The sequence below is a fragment of the Colias croceus genome, chromosome 3, assembly GCF_905220415.1.
Source record: "Colias croceus chromosome 3, ilColCroc2.1".
Classification (NCBI taxonomy): domain Eukaryota; kingdom Metazoa; phylum Arthropoda; class Insecta; order Lepidoptera; family Pieridae; genus Colias; species Colias croceus.
Window position 1 is genome coordinate 9,954,054 of NC_059539.1, and position 27,542 is coordinate 9,981,595.

The 27,542-nt window shown below is 33.7% G+C and overlaps 3 protein-coding genes across 4 annotated transcripts; 1 reads left to right on the forward strand and 2 right to left on the reverse strand.

Moving 5' to 3' along the window:
• Nucleotides 1-4,984: 4,984 nt before the first annotated feature.
• LOC123706434 (suppressor of hairless protein) lies at nt 4,985-12,721 on the reverse strand. The gene is made up of 4 exons (XM_045655705.1): nt 11,263-12,721; nt 10,690-10,934; nt 8,138-8,363; nt 4,985-7,783 (listed from the first exon to the last, which is right to left on the reverse strand). The coding sequence occupies exons 1-4, from the start codon at nt 12,112-12,114 to the stop codon at nt 7,604-7,606; spliced, it is 1,503 nt and encodes a 500-aa protein (XP_045511661.1). The 5' UTR covers nt 12,115-12,721; the 3' UTR covers nt 4,985-7,603.
• LOC123706432 (DNA repair protein UVH3) lies at nt 12,677-17,324 on the forward strand. Of its 2 annotated transcripts, XM_045655701.1 has the most exons (7): nt 12,677-13,155; nt 13,248-13,423; nt 13,496-13,701; nt 13,808-14,003; nt 14,114-15,857; nt 15,940-16,226; nt 16,548-17,324. In XM_045655701.1, the coding sequence occupies exons 1-7, from the start codon at nt 13,068-13,070 to the stop codon at nt 17,184-17,186; spliced, it is 3,336 nt and encodes a 1,111-aa protein (XP_045511657.1). In that variant the 5' UTR covers nt 12,677-13,067; the 3' UTR covers nt 17,187-17,324. The 2 variants fall into 2 exon arrangements, with proteins under 2 accessions (XP_045511657.1, XP_045511658.1); XM_045655702.1 differs by lacking the exons at nt 12,677-13,155; nt 13,496-13,701 and having other exon boundaries at nt 13,306-13,423.
• LOC123706433 (transmembrane 9 superfamily member 2) lies at nt 17,310-25,918 on the reverse strand. Its single transcript, XM_045655703.1, has 9 exons — nt 25,604-25,918; nt 24,746-25,141; nt 22,914-23,069; nt 21,681-22,016; nt 21,373-21,465; nt 20,671-20,876; nt 20,262-20,421; nt 19,713-19,874; nt 17,310-19,331 (listed from the first exon to the last, which is right to left on the reverse strand). Exons 1-9 carry the CDS (start codon nt 25,727-25,729, stop codon nt 18,990-18,992), a joined length of 1,977 nt encoding a protein of 658 aa, XP_045511659.1. The 5' UTR covers nt 25,730-25,918; the 3' UTR covers nt 17,310-18,989.
• Nucleotides 25,919-27,542: the final 1,624 nt, after the last annotated feature.

Here is a 27,542-nt window from a genome sequence, read left to right on the forward strand (position 1 = left end):
TTCCTTTATTTAAAAGTGGTGACCAAGAAGACTGTAATAACTATAGGCCAATTTCCATTTTACCAACTTTGAGCAAAGTCTTCGAGAAATTAATTTTAAACCAATTATGTAGTCATTTTGTATCAAATGGTTTACTGCACGCCAAACAGTTTGGTTTCACAAAGGGGCGCTCTACCACTGATGCTGGAATAGCTCTTTTGTCACATATATATAAAGCATGGGAAAATTCAAAGAATGCTTTGGGGATATTCTGCGACCTTTCTAAGGCTTTTGACTGTGTAGAACATACCACTCTATTACGGAAACTAAATTTTTATGGTATTAAAGGTTTATCTCAGGACCTCATAGCTTCATATCTTCAGAACAGGGTACAAACCGTTGTTGTTAATGGAGAGAAATCTCGCGGTGCGCCGATTAACATAGGTGTTCCGCAGGGATCTATCTTAGGACCGTTTTTGTTCTTAGTATATATTAATGACCTACCTTATTATTTGCAGGATATGTGTGAAATAGTACTGTTTGCAGATGATACCTCATTAATATTTAATGTGGATAGACATGACACAAATGTTGACGAAGTAAACTCTGCTCTTTTACGCATATCCAAATGGTTCACTGCTAATAATTTATTATTAAATGCAAAAAAAAACAAATTGTGTTGAATTTATCCTTCCAAATGTAAAAAAGGTGAAAAGGGATATTATTTTAAACGGGGAGGTATTATACCCTGTGGATTCTACTGTTTTTCTTGGTTTGACACTAGATGAGAAGCTACAATGGGGGGCCCATGTTGCCACCACCGCTGCTAAGCTTAGTTCAGCTGCATATGCAGTTCGAAGAATAAGGCATCTCACCGATGAAGACACGGCTAGATTGGTTTATTTTAGCTACTTTCATAGCATTATGTCCTATGGAATTCTGCTATGGGGCAGGGCTGCAGATATAGAAACTATATTTATATTACAGAAAAGAGCCATACGCTCTATATATAATTTACGTGCTAGGGACTCACTAAGAGATCTCTTTAAGAATACTGGTATCCTCACAGTACCATCACAGTATATATTTAATAATATTTTATATGTACACAAAAACGCAGACTTACACACAAGAGTAGGAGATAGACACCGTTATGGCACAAGGAACCGAAATAAAATTGAAATGCCATTTTACCGGTTAGCTAAAGTTAAAAATTCATTTATGGGCCAAGGTATACTTTTTTACAACAGAATTCCTCATAGTATTAAAGAGTTTAGTAGTGCTAAATTTAAAAATTATGTAAAAAACGTATTAGTTCAGAGAGCCTATTACAGCATTAAGGAATATATGGAAGATAAAAACCCATGGAGGGTTGTCGCGTAAAAACCACAGGACAGTTCTTTGGCATATTATGATATATACGTACAGTTACTTACATATTTTGTAAAATTAAATTGTAATACTGAAATGATTTAAAAGAGCAACTATGGAGTTTCTTGCCGATTCTTCTCCATAGATACTGCTTTCCGAATCGGTGGTAAATGTTAAAAATATGTATTGACGTTTCAAAAGTGCTTCTCGAAGAAGTCTAATTGAATAAATAAATGTTTGAGTTTGAGTTTTGAGTTTATTTATTTTTTCGATATTTTCAATGTACAGAATTGACCCTTCTACAGATTTATTATAAGTATAGGTAGGTATGAAGGTATATTATACCTTCTTGATCTTTGGGAGTGGTTTATATACTGTCTACTTACCTATGTACAGCCGTTTCTCGTGTAAAATTTCAAGCATAATCGACTTCAACGCCTTAGTTCTGCCAAAAAGATAGGTACAAGAAGTCCGATCTGGACAGATACCTACTAAAAAAAAATAATACCTATCCAGTAACTATATCTCTTTACTTAATTACAATCTATGGCTGAACATAAATCGTCCTCTTGCCGTCCTTCCTGACTCTTACATAAAATATCGTCCAAAACCTCTAAAATACATTTATAGCAGGGTTCGAACCCGCAGACTTTGACGCATTGGTCCGGATCACCAACCACTTCACTTACTACCTACGAAATGAAATTCAATATTTGATAAAGATATGCGGTATGCCGTAGGTATGCCCCTGTTACTTTCACGGTAGGTATACGAATTACGAAGGTATTATAACCGCTGTTTCCAAAATGAATGGAGATTCTTCAGGCGTATCGAATCCTTATTGATTTTATCAATTTTAAGATTTCGTTAGTTGCTGTTGGTAGGATCAGGATGAGCTGTATTCGAACTTAATTTCGTTAGGATAACTAATTATACATACCTACTTATGTTAATATTATGTTCAGACTTCAGATGAATATATATTATGTTCTAATACTGGCTGTGCGAACCAATCATGTCTTTCTGTTAAACTCTGCATATTATTTAAAAACTATAGCAATACTTATAAATTTATAAAGAATAGAAAAAATTCGATCACGAGGCGGGACTTGAACCCGCATCCTTCGCGCCATTCCGGGGCGGATGCCTAACCAACTCAGCCACTCGTGACCCGCCTGAGCAATCGAATTTATTCTATCCTTTTCAGTTTTATGTGTCTTAAGGGACACGCGCGGTGTGATTTTTTCTATTCTTTATAAATTTATATTTATAAAGCATTTGAATGCCATAAAAACCAAAAAATATAAATTCAAGAAAAGGTCGTGTTCCATCGTTACAATATTGTATTCACTGAAAAGTGCTTCATATTGGTTGAAATGGTTGTTAAATCATCTCAATAGATGGCGCGCGGTGTGTCCCTTAAGACACATAAAACTGAAAAGGATAGAATAAATTCGATTGCTCAGGCGGGTCACGAGTGGCTGAGTTGGTTAGGCATCCGCCCCGGAATGGCGCGAAGGATGCGGGTTCAAGTCCCGCCTCGTGATCGAATTTTTTCTATTCTTTATAAATTTATATTTATAAAGCATTTGAATGCCATAAAAACCAAAAAATATAAATTCAAGAAAAGGTCGTGTTCCATCGTTACAATATTGTATTCACTGAAAAGTGCTTCATATTGGTTGAAATGGTTGTTAAATCATCTCAATAGATGGCGCGCGGTGTGTCCCTTAAGACACATAAAACTGAAAAGGATAGAATAAATTCGATTGCTCAGGCGGGTCACGAGTGGCTGAGTTGGTTAGGCATCCGCCCCGGAATGGCGCGAAGGATGCGGGTTCAAGTCCCGCCTCGTGATCGAATTTTTTCTATTCTTTATAAATTTATATTTATAAAGCATTTGAATGCCATAAAAACCAAAAAATATAAATTCAAGAAAAGGTCGTGTTCCATCGTTACAATATTGTATTCACTGAAAAGTGCTTCATATTGGTTGAAATGGTTGTTAAATCATCTCAATAGATGGCGCGCGGTGTGTCCCTTAAGACACATAAAACTGAAAAGGATAGAATAAATTCGATTGCTCAGGCGGGTCACGAGTGGCTGAGTTGGTTAGGCATCCGCCCCGGAATGGCGCGAAGGATGCGGGTTCAAGTCCCGCCTCGTGATCGAATTTTTTCTATTCTTTATAAATTTATATTTATAAAGCATTTGAATGCCATAAAAACCAAAAAATATAAATATAGCAATACTTATATATTTTTTTTCAACTTAAAGGTGACAACTTTCAACGATATGTTGTTAGTATCTACTAGTAGTGATAATTGATAAGAAACCTTGTAGTTGTATAGGATTTGGTATTATAGGTAGTATTAATTAAGTGAATATAAAATAATGTCTTCCTATATTTGAAACTAGTAAAAATTCTTAGAGGCTGTTTTAATAACCAGTGGTGAAATTGCAAAAATGCAAAAATCATAAATTGAACCATGTAGTTACTCACCTCGTAACAGCATCAAATTGTCATTCACATTTATGATAAGTGAAATCCCTTATGGGACCACCCCGTCTACTAGGGTAACACATACCTACATCTGTTTCACTAATCGATTTTCTTTAGGGACAAGTCTGTAGGTGATCAGCCTTCTGTGTCATACCAGATACCAGAGCGAGACATTTTTTTTCTCTCCACCGGGAATCGAACCCAGGACCCATCGGTGCTACGCTCACGCGTCAAGCACTGTACCAAGGAGGCGGTCAACATTTATGATTAGGTACTTTAAATATTTAAATTGCGTAGGTACTATTATTCTAATTTAAGATTATTTTTTACTTATGCATTTACTATTTATAAATTGCATGGAAAAGCAATATGCATCTAAATTGAAAACGTATCTACAGATATTTATTAAATCCTTAATTAAATCTATAATAAGAATTGCACCAAACTATTTCAACTATCGGTAGGTATGTCAGCAATTATTGATGAATTTTTATGGTAATCACGACAGACTGCATTGTAATAATAAACATAAATAAAACCAATCAATTTCCATTCACTTGTATATACATTTAACATAAACTTATGAACAGTTTAGATAATTAATAGTTCGAATTATCATACGATAGCATTTCTCTACTTGAACAATAATCACCAAAACGTTGGCTTTCCTCTTAAATATCAATTAATAACTGCATCTTCTCACCATTAGCGCCGTTCGAGGAACATAATAAAATGTAAATCTGTTTATAATTCAAAATCTCAGACAATAGCGAGTCGCTATAAACTTGTGATAATTATCAGAGGTCAGAGCCAGCAGTGCAGAACGCTATGTGGGGAAGACGTTTTTATCATGTGAAGACGATTCCAAGACGTTCCCACAGCACTGATTCCTTGATTAACTCTGATTCATAATCGGCTAATTACACTTGACCCTACTTACATTAAATTAATATCATATTTAAGATAATACTTACCGTGGGAACATTCTAATCACGCTAATTTTGTTCAAAAATATGTATATGTAAATACGTGTTTTTTTAATGTACCTATATTAAATTTAATGATAACACGTAAATAATATAATGTAAATGATGTTGGTGATTAAGGATTTGCATGTAATAAAAAACGGAATTGTTTAAATTCAGATTTATTAAAATATTCATGTTTCAAAATGACAGTAATATTTCTGAATCATGACTCAAATACCAAAAGGTAAAGAAATATCGATAAACCAATAACATCGACGGATTCAAGTGCGCCAATTAATACCAATTTCTCCATAGTCACAAATTAAAGGTAATCACATTATTTAAACGTCTTTTCCTACAAAAATATTTATATATTTTGTACTTCTTATAAAACTTTCCACTTGGAATGTTCAAAATCACGCTCTTATAATATAAATATCGTTATTAGCAAATTTTGTAAAAATTTTATCAGTACAATAAATATATATCCGTCTAGATAATGTACTATGCACTACATCTAGCTTAATTAACTACATTGTTCATTAGTATCTCGGAAATATACATACATACAATGGATACTACGCGCCTAACAGATGTGTTCGTCTTTACAACAACCAGAAAATACAAACTTCTCATAGTAGTCATGAAAGACATTATCAGCGTGTAAATAATGTACAATTATTTTTTCAAAATTTTGATGAATGGGAAATCTAATCTATAAAAAGAAATGCAATGAGCGTTGACCATTCAAAAGTGAAACCAAATTATGTAGAGCGAAGCTGAACATTTGCCTTCACATAAATAAAATATAACTCGTTTAATCTCGTGTCAATTACCCCATAGACTAATACATAACAGTAAAAATTATTGACTTCAAAAATCTTACAAGAAACTTGTTTGGGACTCGCTCTAATATATTAAAAGTACGCGTAGTTTTAAATGTAATTGATAAGAAAATTATCACATTGAAATAGATAATTTTATGCTACTTTGGTTCTTAACTATAAATTACATTAAATTTAAATAATCCGTGTGCGTATCTGTAAATTTGACAAATAGGAATGTATGGTCTTTTTTCAGTTGTTGAACATCTATGGTATTTTTAGGGCCGATTTTTCAATCCCTGGTTAAAACTTACCCATCCAATAAAGTATTACACGATAATATTAAAATGACACTTGTAAACTGTTAATTGCATGCAATAAGAATACATTTTGAAATGGCAGTTTAATACGTTATTCGACGAATAAGTTTTAACCGAGGATTGAAAAATCAGCCCTTAATAAAATTGACTTTCCTGTAGGTATACCGAGACGGTAACAATTACATAATAATACCGTTTGATCCTATTGATACCCTGATCGATTAAAACAATAATGATTACAAAAATGTTCTTGGTACGAAATACGCATATAAACTTCTAAATGAAATTGACAAATGTAATCAAATCTTACTTATTATAATACATTGTTTCGATACTATAAGAAACTTATTTTAGAAGCGTTTTGGTGTTATAATCTCAAACCTAGTTATTAGGTTCACAACTTTATCGTTTACATTACAATTTATAAAGCTTACCATTTTTTGTGGACATCAGTATTAAAATAACAATTTCTAACGTATATGTAGTATTTATTCACCTTTATTATTTACTACTATTATTTGTTTACAATAATTGAAATTTATAAGATTCCTAATTCTTTTAAAATAAAGTATTGTGTCATGAATAAAATCAGTTAAAATACGGGGAAAAGTAAAGACCAAACTTGCACTGGGTCTCTATAAAAAAAAATACATTACACATACAAATAATGTTCCGAATCTGTTCTTTGAGCCGCATATAAACGGACATGAACAACAAAACTAAAGCATTTTCCCAGGCTGATAAAAACACAACAAACATAAATTTGTAACAGTTCACTTATCTCGGTTTATTGCGAATACACCACTAGATAATATTAAAATTAAATTCGTTTAATTAATAGTGGTGTACATATAAATATCACAATTCAATTGTTTAAAACCATTCCCATGGTGTATGTAAATAAATAAAAAATGTTGAGACTCCGCAAACGTTGACCGAAAACAATTATTACTTTAAATGCAAATCGAAATCTAAACGATCTCTTGATATTAAAGATAAACGAATTAAAAGCAAATATTTTAGATTAATAGTTGTGATACCACGTGAATGTCAAGATGTTCACATGTATCCAGCCGCTTACACGGACGTAGGAGCCGCTAATAATATTGTCACAGCTAATAGGAGATTTACAAGTGATATTTTCGAGGCAAGCAGCTATTTATAAATATAATCAGTGTTATTGAAATCGTATCCGAAAATATCAACAATGCGCATCAAATGATAAAACAAATTGAGCATCATTAATAAACATACATTCAACAGAACCCTTAAAAATCCTTATAAAAATCGCGCGATACCCTAACGTAGATATTGACGAAGAATAAAAAAACTAGACTCACGATCACACTCAAAAATTGTCCGATGCAAAGCTCTGCCTATTCGTCTAGTAGGCATAGTTTTGTAATGAATGTGTACCGCACACTTTGAACCTTACTACTTAGGTATAAGGTGTTAATTTGAATGAATTTTACAACTCTGCTCGGACATTTTCGACTTTTAAATTGGCGATTGTGAGTCTAGCTGTTGTCACCATCAATGCGCGCAGATCACTCGCCGGTCCGCTAGAACGTACGTATTCTTTGGAGGTCACAGAGGCGATCACTGCAGGTTGTCACTATCCAACCTGCAGTGTGTTGGCTATTGGAGGCTGTTGTCTGGTAATCTGTGGCTGTTGTGAGCATCGTGATGCCATTGTTCTGGTCGCATGACGTCATCGACCGGCGGGCAGATCGGCCGAGGGCCAGGTTCAGGGGTGTACGTGAATGTTAGACCCGTTGCGTATATTATACCGTCGTTCCGCACTAGGGATACGGGCACCTGGAGATAGGATATTTCTCATGTGACCTAGTGCACTTTTTAAAATAATTGATCTGATCTAAAACTTTGGATAGTCTCGTGAAATATAAAATTCTTATTTTCTCTATCGGACTTCTACATGATCGAAATTTTTATTCCATGCATTCATAAAAGTATCGAGAACGTAATATCTCTAAAATGTATTTAAAACGAAAACAATAATTGCCGATCCAATTCTGGCATATTGTAAGTCTCCGCGTAATCAATGGAATTTCACTCAAGAAATCGTAGTCCTTATTCAGTGTTCTATCACTATCAAAAACTTCAATTTTATACTTCTACCTTTTATAATAAAACTTTGGTACAGTCACTCACCTGAGTAGGCTGCCGGACCCACAGCCACTGTCCCCTAAATTGCGATATATCCGGCACCACGCAGAGCATCGACTCCGCACACCTGTACATGGTCTCAGCTTCCACGTCCCCGAACCAGACTTGCAGAGATGGCGTAAAGTTGTCCCCAGCAAGCTCTAGCATCGCTACGTCTCCACCGCCGTTCAAGTTTAATGAGTGGACTAGAGGCACGGGCGTTACTGGCGACCTATGACAGGAATGATTTAGTACATGAATGATGTGCTATTTTTATTTTTGGGAGACATGATTGAAGTGATGTGCGACGTCTATTATGGATTAATCTAAACTAATACTGATATTTTATAAATATACGAAAAGTTTCAAACTTAGTAAGCTTTAGGCGATTATCTACGGAAGTACCTATTGCTCCGATCATGAATATTTTTTCACCAGCATAAAACTACGTTATTGAGAAGGAGGATTTTGTGAAACTCAAACAATAATAATGTATATCTTTGTTTTTTTGATTATGTGCGGTTTTCGTTAATGTATTGTGGTAATGTTAATTTAAAATAACTTATTTATTTAACTAAATTAAATAAAAAGATACTATTCACATGGAAGAAATGAAGAGGCCACGAAGTAGCTATTCAATGTCATATGACTGAAAATTGCAAATTCTTATTAGGTAACTAACCACATAGTACAATTATTATTGATTTGTTTACAAATAAGTATTAAAAATAACGAAGCCCACTAATGTGCCAGAGTTAGTTATAATTTAATATTTTGTAGAGCTAGCATCTAAGCTTAAGCACTCAACAAGGTCTCTCATATTCTGAATTTCTATTTTAGTAGATAATTATTTCCTTCTTATCTTCGTACTTATATGAATTTTATCTATCAATCTATAAATAACTACCTAAGATTATTATTTTTAGCAATACACACATAATTTGTGTTTTATCTAGTACTCATTACTTCACATTAATCATTTAGGACAGAAACATTATCTTTGTGTCGGCTAACGATCTAACTGTTATTGAGAACCTTTAAACCTCCAATTTACTATGATGGCGTAATGATTGACACGACTTCTCGAGGCTCAAATAGCATGTCATTAAGTGGTAACTGGTCATATAGTATTTAGCCCTTTCTTATGAGAATTTAGTTACGTTTAGTTTACTTGTATGATTTTTTTATATTATTTTGTATAGGTACGTGTTTATTATAATTCCTCAAACTTCATAGTATTAAAAAGTAGCGCACGCGCAACTTTCGAAGGGGTAGTTTTTGTGATTGCAATTTTAAATTTGGAATGAGACTGAGATGACCCAGACCCATTCACTAATTTTTTTTTAAATATAAGTAAGGTAATGGAAGAAATACTTTTTCCGTGGCTTTGTCCTCGAATGAAACCGCGGTGTTAATGTGAAGCTGAATTTAGTACACCTACACCTATTCATATTTTTATTTTTTACGATTAAAATGATTAAAGCAAGTGGATTTAATAACTTTTTTTTTGTTCGAATCAGTTAAGTACTTTCCAACAATTTGCAGTATTATCTGATATAATCTGTAAAATAATTCAAAATATAGCAATTCAATCTATAACAAAACTATGATGCAATGACTGTAGAGTTTCATAGCGGACAATAGCCAAATATGAGCCACATTGAATGAGTTAAAATTTAGGGGCGATATATTGACGTGCGAGTAAGAAATGTTTAACTTTTGATAGCAAGTCATCGCAATTGAGTAGCGATCTCCCCTCCCCCTGACTGCTATGGTATCATTACGACTATTTACCGAAGCGCAGGGTTGATAATGATGCTGTATGGACTTATATTGACGTGAATACCTTTGTTATGGAGTTTTCATTTTAGATAGATGTACCTGAATCTACTTGCAAATTCCTTTGTTAGTCGTTTTAGCTTATAGGTAAACTAGCATACCACCCGCGGCTTCGCCCGCTTTGTCTAAAACCTAATAAATTATATACTAAAACCTTCCTCTTGAATCACTCTATCTATTAAAAAAAATCGCATCAAAATCCGTTGCGTAGTTTTAAAGATTTAAGCATACAAAGGACATAGGGACATAAGGACAGAGAAAGCGACTTTGTTTTATACTTTGTAGTGATATATATATTATGTATGTAGCAATCCTATGTTTTAGTTAAATATGTCTTTAAACATGTAATTTATGTTAATAAATTTAAAATAAAAAGGGAAATTTTAAGAGGTCGAGAGGAGATCTATTATTGTGCATACCCAATATCCATATTATACAAATTAAAGCTTGTTATTAAGATGTCTAAGTGATCATGCAAAACGGATGGTTATAATAGGATTATATTTGAATTAATAAGCTATCAAGGCTAGACAGATATAAATGGATAATTTTTCTTTCATAGAAATGTACCAACTATATGTATGTAAAAACTTTAATTTGGTTTAGCAAACTTATCCACTTTTATGAGCAACTTACACACATTATTGATATGTTGAATAAAAGGATATGAATACCAATTCTATATTTGATTCTTTATTAGATATAAATTAGACACTAACCTCACTGGCCCCATTCCTTCATAGAACTGATATTCAGCCTTATCCGTAGATATAATAGTCCAACAAGCTCCATCATTGATCATTTCTTTATTAGGTTCCTTCGGGCAAGGAGTGGCTTGGAACTGAATGATCCTCTCCTGCGAGAGGCAGAGGTACATCCGTTCTGTGTCCTTCATGTAAAATGCGCATTTGTGCAGCTGTGATACAGGGTCGTCAGCTTCTAATAGTGCCATTTGTTTATCCACCTAGAAAATGATTGTTTTAGAAATAGATGAACTTTTATATAAGATTTTTATGAAAAGAGTGAATATTATTTGATTTATGTTATAATACTTAAGTTGATAAATTTATAAAGTGTTTTAATGCTATAAAACTTAATATTAATGGGCTATTATTGCTCCCATTATATTTTATGTAGAGGAAAAAATAAGTTATTCATTTTGTTATCCCAATCAAAATCAATTATTAAAGAAATGGCCTGGAATTAACAGATTTTTGTAATATCTTATAGTTTAAAAGAAAGATGAAAAGTCTTGATTAAAGGTATGGTAGGTAAAGAATAACCTGATTTACCTTTCTTATAATAAGCCGTGGTAATGCCATGCCAGTCACTGAGCAAACAAGTTTCACTGTGGACCCGTAGTGGACATAGCCATCTCTCACTGCAAATTCCTCAGACTCACTCTCATTGTCATCCAAGAGGTGTATAGTAAAAGCACCCCACTGAGTTGATGAAGCATGGAAATTACCATTCTCCACATGAAGATACCTCGTAGAAACAGTCTGTGATCTTAATCTATTAAATAATGCAACTTTCGTTCCACTTGCTATACATAAATCAGCATTCTTTAATGACTGTTTCTTCTTAGAAGGCTTAGAAATTACTTTTATTCTCTTACTATTAAAAATACCAATGTCATGGCCGTTGCCGTAAAACATCTTTACTGATAACATAAAATGTTTTCTCTTATCTGAGTCTGATATGTACAATGTTTTGGCAGCACAATATTGTTTGCCATTATTAAGATCTAGTTGTTGCATATCCTGGTCCGAATTGCCTATACCAATGAATGCACACAATTGTGAGGCTTGCTCGGTCTCACCCTCACGCAGCATTCTTTCACGTCTCAGTCTCCAACCATCTCCAAAGAGATAGATACAAGGGGGCGGACAGAAAAACCTCTTCTCGTTGCCGTAGGATTTTTGTGCTACCTTAGCGTGTAAGATGACCACCACCATGTCGGAGCGATCTCTGAGGTAGCGTTCCATGGCCTCTCTCGTGAGACGTCTCTCCTCGGGGCGGTAGGCGCCGGCGCCGGGGCCTGCGGCGGCGGCATAGCGCGGGTACAGCGCGCCGTGCTGCGGTGGCGGCGACGGTGGGCCCCCGCCCATGCCACCCGCGCCCGCGCCGTACTGGTGTGGCATACTAGCCACGGCTCACTCTCACCTCAATTTACACTTCATTACGTTCTGGACCCAAAAAGACGACCACAAAGCATAGGCCCTTTCCTACTATCTCTGCGAAAACACTGATCTGAAGCTAAAGCTCATAGCGTAAACATAATCCTGACAGACCGGTAGCGTCTCTTCAAATGCAATTTTTCAACCTTTGTTAAATTCTACAACAACGATACCACTTTCTGTTATGTTGGGGGAGTCTAATGATCACACGATCGATACACTTTTTGCTATTCACAACACTATAAATAAATAATTACGATGGGAACTATAACACTCACTTCTTTCAAAAACACCTGTTCCTATGAAACATTTTCAGAATAACTTTGTATAGAACTAGTTGTTGTAATTAATTTTCTAAACATCTGTGAAGATTATTAAAATGTTAACTCGTTAAATAATAACAACAAAATTTAGAAAATGTTTGCAAAACGTTCTGTTTATTCAAGTATAAATACGACAACGCTGGTAACGCGAACTGTCAAGCGATAGCATAGACACGGAGGGATGTGCTGCAAACAGCAAACGTGTTGTCAATTGCACGCGCGCGAGTAAAGTTGAATGATACGAGATTCGTCGGCTTTGGCGTGCCGACTGACAGACAGGCGGTCATAGGATGTGGGGTTACGCATGGGGCGTGAGAAAATAAAGTGTGGGAAAGAGTGGGCGTCGCGGCGTAGTAAAACATTTGATATTGTATGTAGTGAACCGAACACTTACGAATGCTCCAGTAGCAAACAACATCATTTCGTATTGTTGTTGTGTGCGTTATAAATACATTGAGTTCACGAAGCGAAAAGGTTGCGGTGTGTGAGGAAGAGATCAACGATTGACCGGAGATCTCGTGGGAAACGACCTTTGTTATGTACACTAATATACATTAGTTTAAAACAAAAAATCTTTTTCAATAATCACACGCAATGGGAGTTACTGGGCTGTGGCGACTTATAGAACCTACAGGCAAACCTGTACCGATTGAAACATTAGAAAATAAAGTTTTAGCCGTCGGTATGCAAAATATCCAAAACATTAGTCATCAGACTCTATATTTTATACATTAAGTTTTCATACATTTCATTCTTATTTTTACTATTTAACAGATATTTCAATATGGTTACATCAGATGGTGAAAGGATATCAAGATGCAAAGGGAGCTCCACTTCCAAATGCACATCTTATGGGATTATTTCAGCGCTTATGTAAATTATTATATTTTAGAATAAAACCTATATTTGTTTTTGATGGTGGGATCCCAAATTTAAAACGACAAACAATTGTAAGTTCTATTTAAGGGTTATTTAGTTTAGCTTGTTACATTTCAAGATAATTATTACATAAATAATTTTAGGCCAAAAGACAAGTTAACAAGTCAAAGTACAACTCGGAATCAGAACGTTTAAAACGAGAACTAGCCCTCCTGATAGGTAAAAAAACTGCAATAGGAGCATTATTGGGCAAACAAATATCACCAAAGAAAAGTAATGCACCACAAAATGATGATGACTTATTCAAATTGCCAGCAATGCCTCAAAGAGAGGAGGAAACTGATACCGAGTATGTGTTTTGTTAATCAACTTATATCGTAGATTTAGAACTTTGCACAATTTATATGCTTTACCAGAATTTATAATTTCAACTCAATGATAATAATTATTAACAGATCCGATGAAGATGAAAGTTCAAGTGCATCTACGGTGGATTTACACACAGTTGACCTTGAATCAGAGAACTTTAAAAATATGCCAGTAAAAGAGAAATATGATCTTTTGATAGAATTGAAGGAAACTAGAAAGATGAATTCCTGGGGTAAATTACACACATTACCAAAGAAAAGTGATAATTTTTCAGATTTTCAAGTGAGTTCTTTTTTATGGTTTTTGCTTTTATATGAGATACAGTGAACATTATAGAACTATTTTATTAGCTATATTATAATATTTTCTCTCCCTTTCTCTGTCTCTTTTAGATGCAAAGGTTATTAAAGAGAAGAAAGGTTCAAGAGTGTATTGAAGAAACTGAAAAAGAAATGGGTGATGTTGGAATGTCTTTCAATGATTTAGAAGCACTACTTAATGAAGAAGGTATTGATACTAAAATTGAGGAACTGCCGACCCGTCGTATTGCATCCGATAAAACAACACGTTTTTTGCTAATAAATAATGTCAAACAAACTTTAGCTGAAGCAAAGAAATTAAAAGAGCAAGAAGCACTTAAGGATTTTCAAAATACAGATTCAATACCCAATGAGAATAATAGTACCATAGAAAATGAAAAAAATGATGAGTTGGAAGATGACTTGCAGAAAGCCATTAAAATGTCTTTAGAATGTGTGGATGAACCTGGCACTTCAGCAACTGCCTCCACTTCAAAAGGCGATGAATCATGGACATCATTTTTAACAGATTCAGAACATTCTGATGCATCAGATGATGATGACTTTGCACCACCAACTGTATCAACTGCTAAAGCGTACATTATGCAATACAGCGATTTTACACATAAGGCAATTGATGAAATTGTATCAACAAAGGGCAAAAAGAAGGATAAAACAAGTGAGAAAAATGTGGACGACATTATACACGAATTGAATCAAGAAAACTCAATAATTGAATACAAAGTAGATTTAACAAATGAGGAAGATTTTGGCAATAATATGTCAAACCAATCTAATGTGGCAAACAACGATTCTGCAATTATTATAAACACGAATAAATCTGAACCTGAAGCTGATAAAAATATTTCCAATAATGAAATTAATACATCAGTTGTTTGCGTTGAAACAACTAATGATGAAATAATTAATTTAGATACAACAACAGAAGAATTTCCAAGTATAAATGACAGCATAAATTTTGATTCCAAACTATCCTCGTCAAGTGATGATGAATTTGAAGAGGTTTCTGAAACTGAAACTAAGCCTCCCAAACCTGTTGTTCAACTAACATTAAACATGAATGAACAAATAGAAGATGATATTTTTGCTGATGTTTTTGAAGATGATAAAGGTCAATCAAATAATATAATAGATATTGCAAAAACCCAATCTATGAATAAAAAAGTGAACAAAAAGGAAATAGCAGAAATACCAGATAAGGAATTGCTAATAAAAGATACAAAGGATAACATTAACAAAAATAAGGAAACCCTTGATGATAAAAAAGATTTTGTACAAGATCCTGGGGAGATTATTGATAATAATATACAAGTAAAGGATAGTGCAGTACAGGAATGTATTGAAAATAAAGAACGTAAGGAATTAACTGAAGATAATATTAAAATTAATGCATCCTCATCAAAATCTGAAAACCTTCCAATAGAACCTAAATTGAATGTTGAACCTTCAAAAGAAAAACCAATAAGAGAGCCTATATCGAAAGAACAATTGCAGACTATGGAGACGGAAGTAGATAAAGAAGAAGAAATGTTATTGCAAGAAAAAGGACGACTCGATCGAATAGGAAGGAATATATCGGAACAAATGACGCAAGAAGCGCAGGAACTACTTCAGATTTTCGGTATACCTTATGTTGTTGCGCCCATGGAGGCAGAAGCACAGTGTGCATTTCTAGAGGCAGCAAAACTTACTGACGGTACCATAACTGATGATAGTGACATATGGCTATTTGGAGGAAAAACAGTATACAAAAACTTCTTTAATCAAAAGAAACATGTTCTTCAATTTTTAAGTGAAAAAATAGAGAAGTCCTTTAGTAAGTCTTGTTTAATATTTGTTTTTTTTTGTACCTGCAAAATGTTTAATCTGAGTCTATATTAGTGAAACTATATTTTCAGATCTTACTAGGGAACAGCTGATTCTATTTGCGCTTTTAGTCGGCAGTGATTATACCACAGGAGTGACGGGTGTAGGTCCTGTAACAGCTATCGAAATTCTTGCGTCATTTCCATTTAACAAGAAAAAAGTTATAAACGAAACTTTAAAGGAAGCTCGTTACCAAGAATTAGTGACTGGTCTCCAAGAATTCAAGCAATGGGTGAGAGCTGGAAGACGCACAGATAATATAAGCCTTAAGAATAAATTAAAGAATGTTACTCTCAATGATGACTTTCCTAGTGTGAGGGTAAGTAATTCATTTTATTTAATCAAATGTGTGAAAAAGAACATAAATACATATAATAAATAAATATTTCAGGACATGTTTAACACATGGCACGATCTGGATCCCACACTAAGCATTTTGCTTGTGTTATGGAATATACATATATAATTTTAAATAAAAAATAACACCCAGACACAGAGTAAACATTGATGTTCAACACTAAAATATTTGCCCTGGATGGGAACCGAATCCACGACCTCTGGCTTAGAAGCATGCCTCTGGCAGGGTTGCTACCAACTAAGCCAACCTGTCAATCATGTTTATAAAGTATTTTATTTATAGGTTGTTCAAGCATATCTTGAACCCAATGTGGAGAAAAGCGACGAGAAGTTTACCTGGGGCGAAATAGATATAACTATATTACGAGATTACACAAAAAAGAAATTTGGGTGGTCACAAAACAAACTAGATGAAATCATTAACCCCGTTTTAAAAAGATTACTCGAGAGAAAGACACAAAAAACTGTTCACGACTATTTTAAACGCAAAACAGAATTTGATTGTATAGATGCACAAGTGAGCAAAAGAGTTAAGGCTGCTATTCAAAAACTGGATCCAAATTCAGATACACTAAATGAAGAAATGCTACCACCCCCAGAGTCTAACAAACAACCCAACAAAAATAAGAGCAAAAGAAAGCTGGTTAAAAACGATGAAATAAATCATATAAGCAAAGTTGTGGAAGTGGCAACGGTTGTCGAGAATAAGACTGATTTTAGTATTATTATTCCAAAGACTGATAAGTGCCAGGAAATCATCCCTCAGCGCGAAAAAGTTAAACAGAGTATGCTAGAAAATAAGCTGAAAGCTATCGAAGTTTTTAGAAAAACTAAAATTGATAGAAAACGGAAATTTACCAAAAAGAAGTCTATGTTACCTAAGGATCAAGCTGAGCTTTCCGAAAGTAGCGACAGTGATTAGGCAGCTACACAGACAATAATTCAGAAAATAATTAGAATGCATGTTTTTTCGTCACTATTTATACTAATTACTAATAGTACTTACTATACTAATACTTGTATTACAAGCAATAATAAAACGCAATTTTAAAATAGTCAATTTATTGTTTACATATTCTTCAATTATATGAAGCATTTCCAACTATCTTAATTATACACACAGTAATGTAAATTAAAGATATAAATAAAAAAATCGATGCTATAAATAGTTAATGTAATAAATAGCTTGTCGAATTTCCTATGGCCAATCAAACATCAAGATTTTAATACTAAAAAGTTAAATCTTTACACGTATTTATATGTATTGCGTTTCTACATACATATGTTAATTCTACTCAGAATTTACATGGTCAATCAGAACTTTCTAGTCATAAATCATAGGAACATTGATATTTACCTCAATCAATGAAAGTGCCCTTTTGCTAACACGAAAAAAACATCTATAGGTGCACGATTGATTTATACTACATGCTGATTCTCCAAACAATTTAGAGCTTTTTTTGTCTACCTGTGATTAGACTAATGCCAGAGGTACGTACGTAACGTTTCAAGATATTCGCCGTGCTATTTTTTTAAAATATAATTGATAATTATCTAATATGAGACCTGACTAATAATTATGTTTGTTACCTTAGACTTAACAATGGGGTATAAACAGGCTCTCCACCCCGAATTTTTTTAATACGTTTTGGATCTCAGTAATTTAACGACGACAGAAAAATTGAAGATAACAAACATATTAATAATTATTTAATTATAAACGAATTATAACAAGAATAAGTAATGTACTATATTAATTAATGAACTAAATGCATAACACTTGTCAGGTCGTTAATCATTAATGTATTCTATATAATTATAATAAAATAAAAAATCAAATACCGATTTACGCTAAATCTTGAAATTTCGAATCGATGTTTTCCAATTAAGTACTACCTATAAACTAGTAGAACTTTATAAATAAAAAAATGTAATTGTGCAAAATAAAATAATTCTCAATTTTAACGAATTCATTGTTTTCTACCCATTCACTTTATTTACAATGGCGATCTTATGTATAATAAAATGTACGACTAACGAAGTTTTTAAAGACTAGCGCGCCAGAGCGTCGCATTCCCATGGACAATTATAATAATTTAATCATTAGTTATACATATAAATACTATATAATGTGTAATTTCGAACATTCACATACAAAAGTGGTGATGTAACTCGTTTTTATTGCGGGTAATCCATTTCTATACATTATTACCTGTATCTGTTACTTACACTCCCAGGTATGTGTAAAGATGTCGGAAGGTGTAGTGTTTTCTTCACTTGCAGCTGATTACAGCATAAATTTCCTTTAAAAATTGTTGTTTCGACGTGTCGTTGTGTGAGACGAATTTAATACATATACGTCATATTATATTTTTGACACAATGTATGTAAAATACTAAATTATGATTTTAAAAATACTGAAACAAATTTACACGAATTTCATTTAAAGTTGTTCGGTTTCTATTCTTCATAATCACAGAGATAATAAAATTGACCAACTCCTTTGATATAAAATACTTTCCATATGGATTAACAATAATCAGCAGCTTAGTGTCCAAGAAAACGAGAGAAACACACTAAAACATGAACAATTATGCGTAGTTTTAAACCAACACTTGTTCATCCATGTGCACACAACCACATGTAAGTCTTGGGCCAAACGACTCACGCGAATAAAAACCATACTGTCAAACGAACAAAGCTCACATTTATTTGCACACTTAATCTAGTCGACCTTAACAACACTGTATATCTTCCTGACGAACCAGAAGCAGGCCATGAAGCCGATGGTGCCGGTGAGGAGGAAGAACAGGAAGACCATGATGATGGTGTAGCCGAAGTACAGGAAAGTGGAGACGGCATCTTCAATGTTCAGTTTGGTGACGAAGTAGTGGCAGCAGTAGATGAAGAGGTAGCCAGCGGTGGAGCCCGAGCTGAGGAAGGCTCTCCACCACCAGTGGTAGTCCTCCGCGCACAGGTGGAAGTAGCAGAGCAGGATGGTCGTCTCCGAGCAAGTGATTACGAGGATCACGAACACGAGGAACAGGAAACCGAACATGTAGTACATCTGCAAAATTTTTGCAATCCAATAATGACTAGGATATACTCTTTAATATTCCCAAATTTAGAAGTGTTTGTGAACCATTGCCGTGCATGCACTTAAATATCGATGTTATATTTTCGTTTAGTCTAGTTATAACATTTCCAGAATGCAGGTCTTCCTGTTTGAGATTTTCAGAAGCAACTTTCGTACTGTGCTATTATAGGCACACTATATTATAACGGTCTAACTACGTTTCGTGTGAGCAAGAGCAGGACTAAGCTATGGTAGAAAATGGTAGAAATTTATCCATTGTTTAACTTTTTGTTGGTAAGACCGTGTTATTTAAATTTATCTGTAAAAAGTATTGAATGCTTTAAAACTAAAATACCAAAATAATAAACATACCTGACTAGACCACAAAGAGTTGAGGATAAAGAACAGCTGTATGAAGATACATCCAAACGGCAGGACTCCGCCCATAATGATGCCAGGAATAGGTTGTGTATACAACGACTGCTCTGGGATCTGTCGCGGTATTTGGTTTGTTCGCACGGGGTGGTCGAGAATCTGCAAATTAAAAATTATAGAAAATGAGAAGAATAAGGCTATAAAAATGTGATTTCAATGGTTGTTTTTAAGTATTTAAACAAAACATGAGATACTAACTTTATTTTACATATTGACTTAAGTCCTTTTGGGAGATTAATTTAGTTACTGATTGTTGTATGGGATATTTTAATTAATAGCAATATTTAATCAAATACATGTATGCCTATCAAAAATCTTGTTTTATTTAATTTACATTACATCTCAATATTACATTATAGAGTCTTTCTAAATAAATTACAAAAGTCAGGACGTGTTGCGATAATTTTATAATTTAATCAATTTTAAACTTACAAGAAACCGTGTGAAGCCGGAGCGAAAAGTTAGTATCACGTAAACATGACTTACCCGTTTCCTAAATCCGAAGTAAGCACCAATAAACGTGAGCGGCACAGACACGCCGAACCACAGAGCCAACAGAGCCACGAGGGTCGAGAACGGGATCGCGGCTGAAGAGCCTTTGCCCCACAGCACCAGGTTCAGGATGAAGAATATCGAGAATACCACCCTGCAAAAAAATAAATTGACTTGAAATTGTTCAAAAACACAGCTCACCAATCAGCCAAAAGTCGGTTTGTAAAACTATTTTCTAAATTGTACGAAGATAACAATGGAAGTAAATTTTCTTTTTAAAATTTAATTTTTTGGAATATTTAAAAGTGGAAAAAATTTGTACTATATATTTCTATGTGCAAGACAGAGGTCCAGTTAGTATCATTATTTATTTTAAACTGATTTTTCACATTACAAAACTCACCCAGGACACACCATAGACGTAAGCAGGATGTTACTCTTCCAACGTCTCCCTCCAAAGCTCTTATATATCCTCGCGCTAACGTAACCAGCTGCGGCTCCAAGCAGAACCCACACAACTAACGCACATGTCATGAGAGCTCCACGATTCGCAGGAGATAGGAAACCGAGGCAAGCAAACGCTAGCGTCACTAGGGTCATACCGAATACCTGGAATTATGGGGAAATTAAAATATATACATATATGGTTATATTATGTATTTATCTACACTAAAATAATATTATAAAGAGGAAAACTTTGTTTATTTGTTTGATTGTAATGAATAGGCTCATAAACTACTGGACCGATTTTGATGAAATTTGCCACAGACAATCTTTAGACCCAGAGAAAGAGCATTACCTTTTATTGCGAAATATGTACCACGGGCGAAGCCGGGGCGGACCGCTAGTTTTATATTTAGATCGTTTCAAACTTTCTTTAATATTTTTTAACATGATGTCTGAAAGCAGTATTATTTCCACAGTGGAACAACGACAGCACTACACAGATCGTCTAGCGCACTCCCTTTCTTACACAGGAAAAATTACTGCTATAAGACATCATGGTAACTTTTTTATGTCGGATCAACCCATGCACAGCCGGGGAAAGTGGCTAGATAAAAATAATCATAATATGGGATTCTGGGAATCAATAAAGGTTATATACCTGAGAGCCAGATCCAAGGAACACAGCAAGCAACATACCACGACGCGGAGGTCTGAACACATCACCGTGGACGAGTTTCCAACCGAATTCCTCCTGATTTGGAAAAAAAACAATGATTTAATATACTAAAGTTTTACTTAAGTACAAATAAAAATAAAATACACAGCATGTAGAAATATTATGGGACAAGTTTGAAGGCAAAATTACAATTTGTTAATAATAATTTTAAATATAGGTAGGGTACAGTGTTTATCAGCGAAATTCAAAAACAACGTAACTTAACAAAATACATAATCAGAGAACTTTACCTGCGCATCTTCGCCACACTCCATTTGATTGTATCTCGCAATATCCTTATGCAGTGTTCGCAGCAGAATCATCGCAACCATACCACTCAAAAAGAGAACTATCACAAGTGAATTCAATATAGAAAACCACTGGATGTTCGTCTGCGGCATCGATTCGAGAATGTAATCCCATCGTGAGGACCATTTGATCGTATTGTTCTTGATAAAGGTAACACTATATGTGTATGCCATGTTGAAGCTTTCATCTCCTGTGAGCGAGTTAGGAACTTCCAAAGGATTTCGCACTGAACAGTCCGGCTTGAGTATGTCTGGATGGTTGATACTCGCTGGTTTTATCTAGAAAGATTTTTAAATAATCTTTGTATTTTGAATTAAAAAATATGTTCATTGGATTTCTGCTTAGGAATGTTAGTAAATACAAAAAACATTTTTTTCCGGCAAATTTTCTAATGTAAATTATAATGACTCCCGTGTTATAGATAACAGCCAATACCATTTTGATTAGTTTTACAGGTATATTAAAATAGGTTTCTACGTAAAAATATAAGATGTAGGTCACTTTTTGCAGAAATGGACGGAAGCATAAAATACTTTATTTGTGGATAATGTTATTGGTTGTGCATTTGTGAATTTTATTGTAAGTGTCTTTTGTTTCTTATAATGTGTAACTGTTTTATCCCAAATAAAGAAAAATAAACGGAAACGGTTATCATATGATGCATTTTTTTCTTACAATACAATAAATATAAATTTCAATTAGTTTGAAAGTTGAAACAACATTTTTGGACTAATAATATCGATCTAAGTACTATCAATAAATTGCTAATTTCCTAAAATATTGCCAACATTATAGGTAATTAACTGATAATGATAATTTTGGCTCATTTTAAATTTTGTATACAGTCATTGCATCACAAATTTTTTGTTGGTTCTTATCATTGAGGTAAGTATTTCAATAATTAGAAACAAAAACATGCTAGTAGGAAAAAAAAAACTTCGAAGATGGAAATATGAAAATCATATGTACACAGACTTGAGAAATTGGTTTAAGTTTTTTCCACATATTAACTTTTGCTTTTACTATACAAATTGAGATATATTTTTGAAACTCTTTGGAATTATATATACGGGATAATATAAATAAATTTTTCATCAGAAATACTTCCATTAAATTCAGTGTCATCAATAAATCAACAATTTAAAAAGTTTCTATTCATAATAAGAATTAAATACCTTAACAGATATAATCCTTCCGCCATTATCACCAAAACCGACCCCCCACTCTTCCTCCCCGCCACTGTGGTAGGTGATCTCGATGTCCACATGGTTGAACAGGAAGTAGGCACCAACTTGGCTTGGTGATGTGTTCACTATTGGAGTGCATGTGTCCTAGAATAGAAGATTATATTTTAAGACTAGCTTCCGCCCGCGAATTGTGTCTGCGCGGATAAATTAAGAAAAATTACGATTACGTTTTTTCTGCGTATTTTTCCAGAATAAAAAGTATCCCATTTTATGCCCAGGGTAGTAAGGTATAATTATACCAAGTTTCATCTAAATCGAACCGTTAGTTTTCACGTGATGCCGAACATACAGACAGACAGATAGACAAAAAAATGTTTAATCACATATTTGGGTTTTGTATTGATCCAGTAACAAGCCCTGCTATTTATTTTATCAATATTTTCAATGTACAGAATTGACCCTTCTACACATTCATTATATTCATTGTATTATGTAATAGATTTTTGGTTAAAAGAGCAACTATGGAGTTTCTTTCCGCTTCTTCTCCATAGATAGGCTGCTTTCCGAATCGGTGGTAAATGTTAAAAATATGTAACTAATGATAATTCAAAAGTGCTTCTAAAAGAAGTCTAATTGAATAAATAAATGTTTGAGTTTGAGTTTAAATGTTCTAGGCTACTTTTATAAAAAATGGTTCTTATGAATGATTTTTTTAAATTACAATAATTTCAGCTGACATTTATTTGAAATGAAAGAAACTGGAAGAATTTCACAAAATAATTTCAATCAAAAGAAATAGATAACAGGAAAAAATTCAACTGGTAAAACATTGTGAATACCTAACAATTATAAAAAATATATTATGGAATGTTTTATTTTTTAGAAACCTATTAAAGAACTTAACTAAATAATATGATGAATTTATAATGTGACATAAAATAAATTATTTTATATAATTCTATATTATTTTTTATACTTGTCAAAGAAAGCTCTTCTGATTGAAATTATTTGTATATAGATAGTAGCAAAGTACTATCTTTATAAATATCTTGTTATCAGCATAGTGTTTTATTATTTCATGTTGTACAAAAATGTGATAAGAAGTTTTATTAATGGAATCTGATAGTATCTCATATTATGTAGAATTCATACAGGAATATAGTTCAAAATCTAATTAGGATTATCTATTACCATTTACTATAAAAATCAATTATGAACTAATGATTAAAAAATCTACAATATCCGTTATTACACAATAGGGGCTGTCCATTAATCATGTGAGGCTTGAAAGAGGGGGAGGGGTCCATCAAAACATCACGAAATATCACAAGGGGAGGGGGGGGTAAATATCACGTGTATTTATTTTTAAACAAGCGCGCGATACTCAACCGAAAAGCGGCGTTACATGTATTTATTTTTAGTCAAACGCGTACAACTTTTTCGCATATCTTTCATTATTTTTATGTCATTCAAAAACAAACTGCAATCTTTCTGTCTACCTCTGAACGTTTATTAACCTCACCACGTATCACCAAGGGGGAGGGGGGGTCAAAAAATACCAAAAAAAAACATCACGTGATTAATGGATGGCCCCATACACTTGTAATGTATGTGTTTATTTGTGTTAGATTTTAAATATACTTTAATGTTCAATAAAAGTTTGATAGTGCTTCAAAATATCTGATATGCTTATTTTTGCATCGCAAAAAGTATGTATTGTATGTACAGTAGTTTAATTTATAACCTACATAAAAACATCTTTGTGAATATATTATGCTCAAATAAACAATGTAAAGTTATTACAAAATAGGATTACTCACAAAGTTTCTGCGCACTTGACAGCCCATAGGGAAACCAGTACTGCAATAAGACTTCCCACCTTCATTCACCAGATAGCACCAAGTAACAGGCATATTATCAATGATCCAATGGTGTTGGTAATATAGGGCCATTCCCATTTTCAAAAGGTTCAACTTTTTAATTGATTCCGGATCAGAACCTTTGTAACTCCTTGTGCACACAGCCTTACAGGAAACATTTTCTAAAAAGTTGATTTTATATGGACTCGGCCGAATCCTTTCTCCAAACACCACTTGACCGAGGTTCTCCACAGGTGATTGGGTTTCATCGGAGAGACAGAAATCAAAGTGGTGGTATTCAAATGGAATAACTGATTCTTCTGTGTTTAGTCTATTTACGTACAGAGGAATTTCATTCTGGAAAACAGGACATTACATATAAGAACTATTATTAGGTACCAACTAGCGGAATATATATAAATTATACCAAATTTTGAACAAGAAAAAGAAACATTTCCTTTAATCTAAATTTACCTATCAAGGAAAATTTTTGAGCAAAACATTTTTTTCTACATTCTTTCTGAATCTGAATACATTATTTGATATAAATTCGCTTAACAGCTCATACATTTTTCATGATGTACATTATTCTTCATATCGCTACAACTCATGTAACATTTTTTGCTCAGCTTCTTTCATAATGGTAAAATCCTTTGCTACTCATAATGTGATTAAAATGTATCATAGGTTTTAGCGTTAATTTTCATACAAATATGGTGTTTATTCAACTGCTTGTTAGAATAGGGTGGATGTCGTGTTACACGTTTTAGAATTGTAAATTTGGCTGATAAAAAATAATCTAAAATGTCACCAACATACCTTACAAGATTTTCCACTATCTTCGCCAGCTTTACAATAGTTCACAGGAGCTAGACCGGGTAAATAGAAACCTTGAATAGGTATCAGAAACACCAACACGCATAGCACATAGGGCCTAAGAGCCATGGTGAAACACTATTTAGTGATCCTTTTAAAATTGTTAGTATCAAAAAAGACGAATATGTTTTCTTACTAACACTAATACTTTATGTAGTTGTTGAATCACACCATACACAAAGAAACTCCCGGGTTCTAGCCGGGTATTTGCTTTTCAATACAATTCACAAAAACTCCTGTCTCAGTCGCAATATGATGGAAAACGTCATCAACATACACATCGCACAGATAAAAAATACAGACTATAAAAATGTTTTCAAGTGATTATTTTCATAACTAGCAAAAAGTCTAAAATATTATAATTTATAATATCACACGTAATTAATAATAATTACATGTAATTACTGGGCTTGCTGGTCTATAGAATAGTCGTACTACTAAAATTCATTCGGGATAATCCAAAAATAGTAATTCGTACGTAAGTACGTAGGAGTTATTATATTAATATTATGATAACCACCGTTTACCGTGGCGATGTTTGTTTCGTTTATTTTTGTTGTAAAACGTAAAAACCTAACAAATTATAATATTACCTTCCTCGAAAACTGCGTCATTGGTGAAAAAAATGAAAATTGAAAAACAGTGCAATAATATTACCTTCCTCGAAAACTGCGTCATTGGTGAAAAAAATGAAAATTGAAAAACAGTGCAATAGGTTAACTTACTTACTTAGGTAGGTACAGTCAAAGTACAATAGGTAGTTTTTGAGTTTATCGCAAATTATAATTGTTTCATTATTAGGAAGTAGGTACATAAGATAGGCTAAATTTTAAATCCTTTTTATTCTGAGTGCCCGCGCTGACTCAGCCGCGGCCTTATTAGCTAAAAATCAGCAGATAACGACCACCGCGCAACAGCAGCGCGACAGGTTCGCGACTGGTCGCAAAACGTCAAACAAATTCGTATTATGTAAGCAGTTGCGTCGCTGTCGCACAACATCTGCTTTCTTCGACCGATGCACTTGATTTTGTATGGAAAGCAGCGACACTCACAATCAAGTGGCAACTGTTGGTACCTACTACGTATGTTTATAAACAAGCACAGACACTCGTAGTTCTCCCTCTAACATTTATTAATTATTAAACATGTTCTTGCCATTGTTTATAAAACCGTAAATTAAGATATTATTAATGTATGCGACGACAAAATTTAATACCTCCTTATTGGTACAATGCTACAATTATGTTCGAAAACTTATCAAAATTTTTAACCTAAAACATTTTGCACACTTACCGCAATATATTTTAATTATATTTATAAATATTTGATGATCTTAGTTAACAATCAATAATAAACACTATATTTGTGAGTAATTTCGCGTTTTTATACACTTTAGTGACGATAACACAAGCAGCAACTAGTCAACAACAAGTATTAGACCTGTCGCATATTTAACAGATGAATTGCTAAGTTGTTGCTGTCGTGTTGCTGTCACAAGTCATAGATAATACCGCTTGCAAAGCAACCTTTGACTTTACATTAGCGACAACTGCATTTTTAGTTTTTCAGTTGCTCGACAGAGGCAGCACTGTTGACGGCAGATTATCTGCTTGTTGTCTGCTTTTACGTAATAAGAAATAGACGATTGACAACAGCTATTGTGCAATTTTTGGTTGTTGCTTGTCGTCTGCAAGATACGTAATAAGGCAGCCGGTCGAGCGGCTAGTTACCCAAAAACATAGATAATATTTTCTATACCTACCTCCAGATGCACATCCTGACTAGTGCATCAGAAACCTATATTACTTGCCCTGTGTCAGAAACAAGTGTACAATACATGCATTTTGGTTTTTAATTTTTCGATTTCGTCAAGCATATTTTG

Excerpts from the sequence above, each read along its gene's own strand:
- LOC123706433 (XM_045655703.1), bottom strand. The coding sequence starts at position 25,729 with ATGGCTCTTAGGCCCTATGTGCTATGCGTGTTGGTGTTTCTGATACCT. Across the intron at positions 25,142-25,603 it reads ATAGTGGAAAATCTTGTAAG|AATGAAATTCCTCTGTACGT; the intron begins GTATGTTGGTGA and ends CCTGTTTTCCAG. Across the intron at positions 20,422-20,670 it reads ACGTCTATGGTGTGTCCTGG|GGTGGTATTCTCGATATTCT; the intron begins GTGAGTTTTGTA and ends ATTTTTTTGCAG.
- LOC123706432 (XM_045655701.1), top strand. The coding sequence starts at position 13,068 with ATGGGAGTTACTGGGCTGTGGCGACTTATAGAACCTACAGGCAAACCT. Across the intron at positions 13,156-13,247 it reads AAATAAAGTTTTAGCCGTCG|ATATTTCAATATGGTTACAT; the intron begins GTATGCAAAATA and ends ACTATTTAACAG. Across the intron at positions 16,227-16,547 it reads ATGACTTTCCTAGTGTGAGG|GTTGTTCAAGCATATCTTGA; the intron begins GTAAGTAATTCA and ends TTTTATTTATAG.
- LOC123706434 (XM_045655705.1), bottom strand. The coding sequence starts at position 12,114 with ATGCCACACCAGTACGGCGCGGGCGCGGGTGGCATGGGCGGGGGCCCA. Across the intron at positions 8,364-10,689 it reads GAAGGAATGGGGCCAGTGAG|GTCGCCAGTAACGCCCGTGC; the intron begins GTTAGTGTCTAA and ends TTCCTGTCATAG. Across the intron at positions 7,784-8,137 it reads GGGTCCGGCAGCCTACTCAG|GTGCCCGTATCCCTAGTGCG; the intron begins GTGAGTGACTGT and ends TCCTATCTCCAG.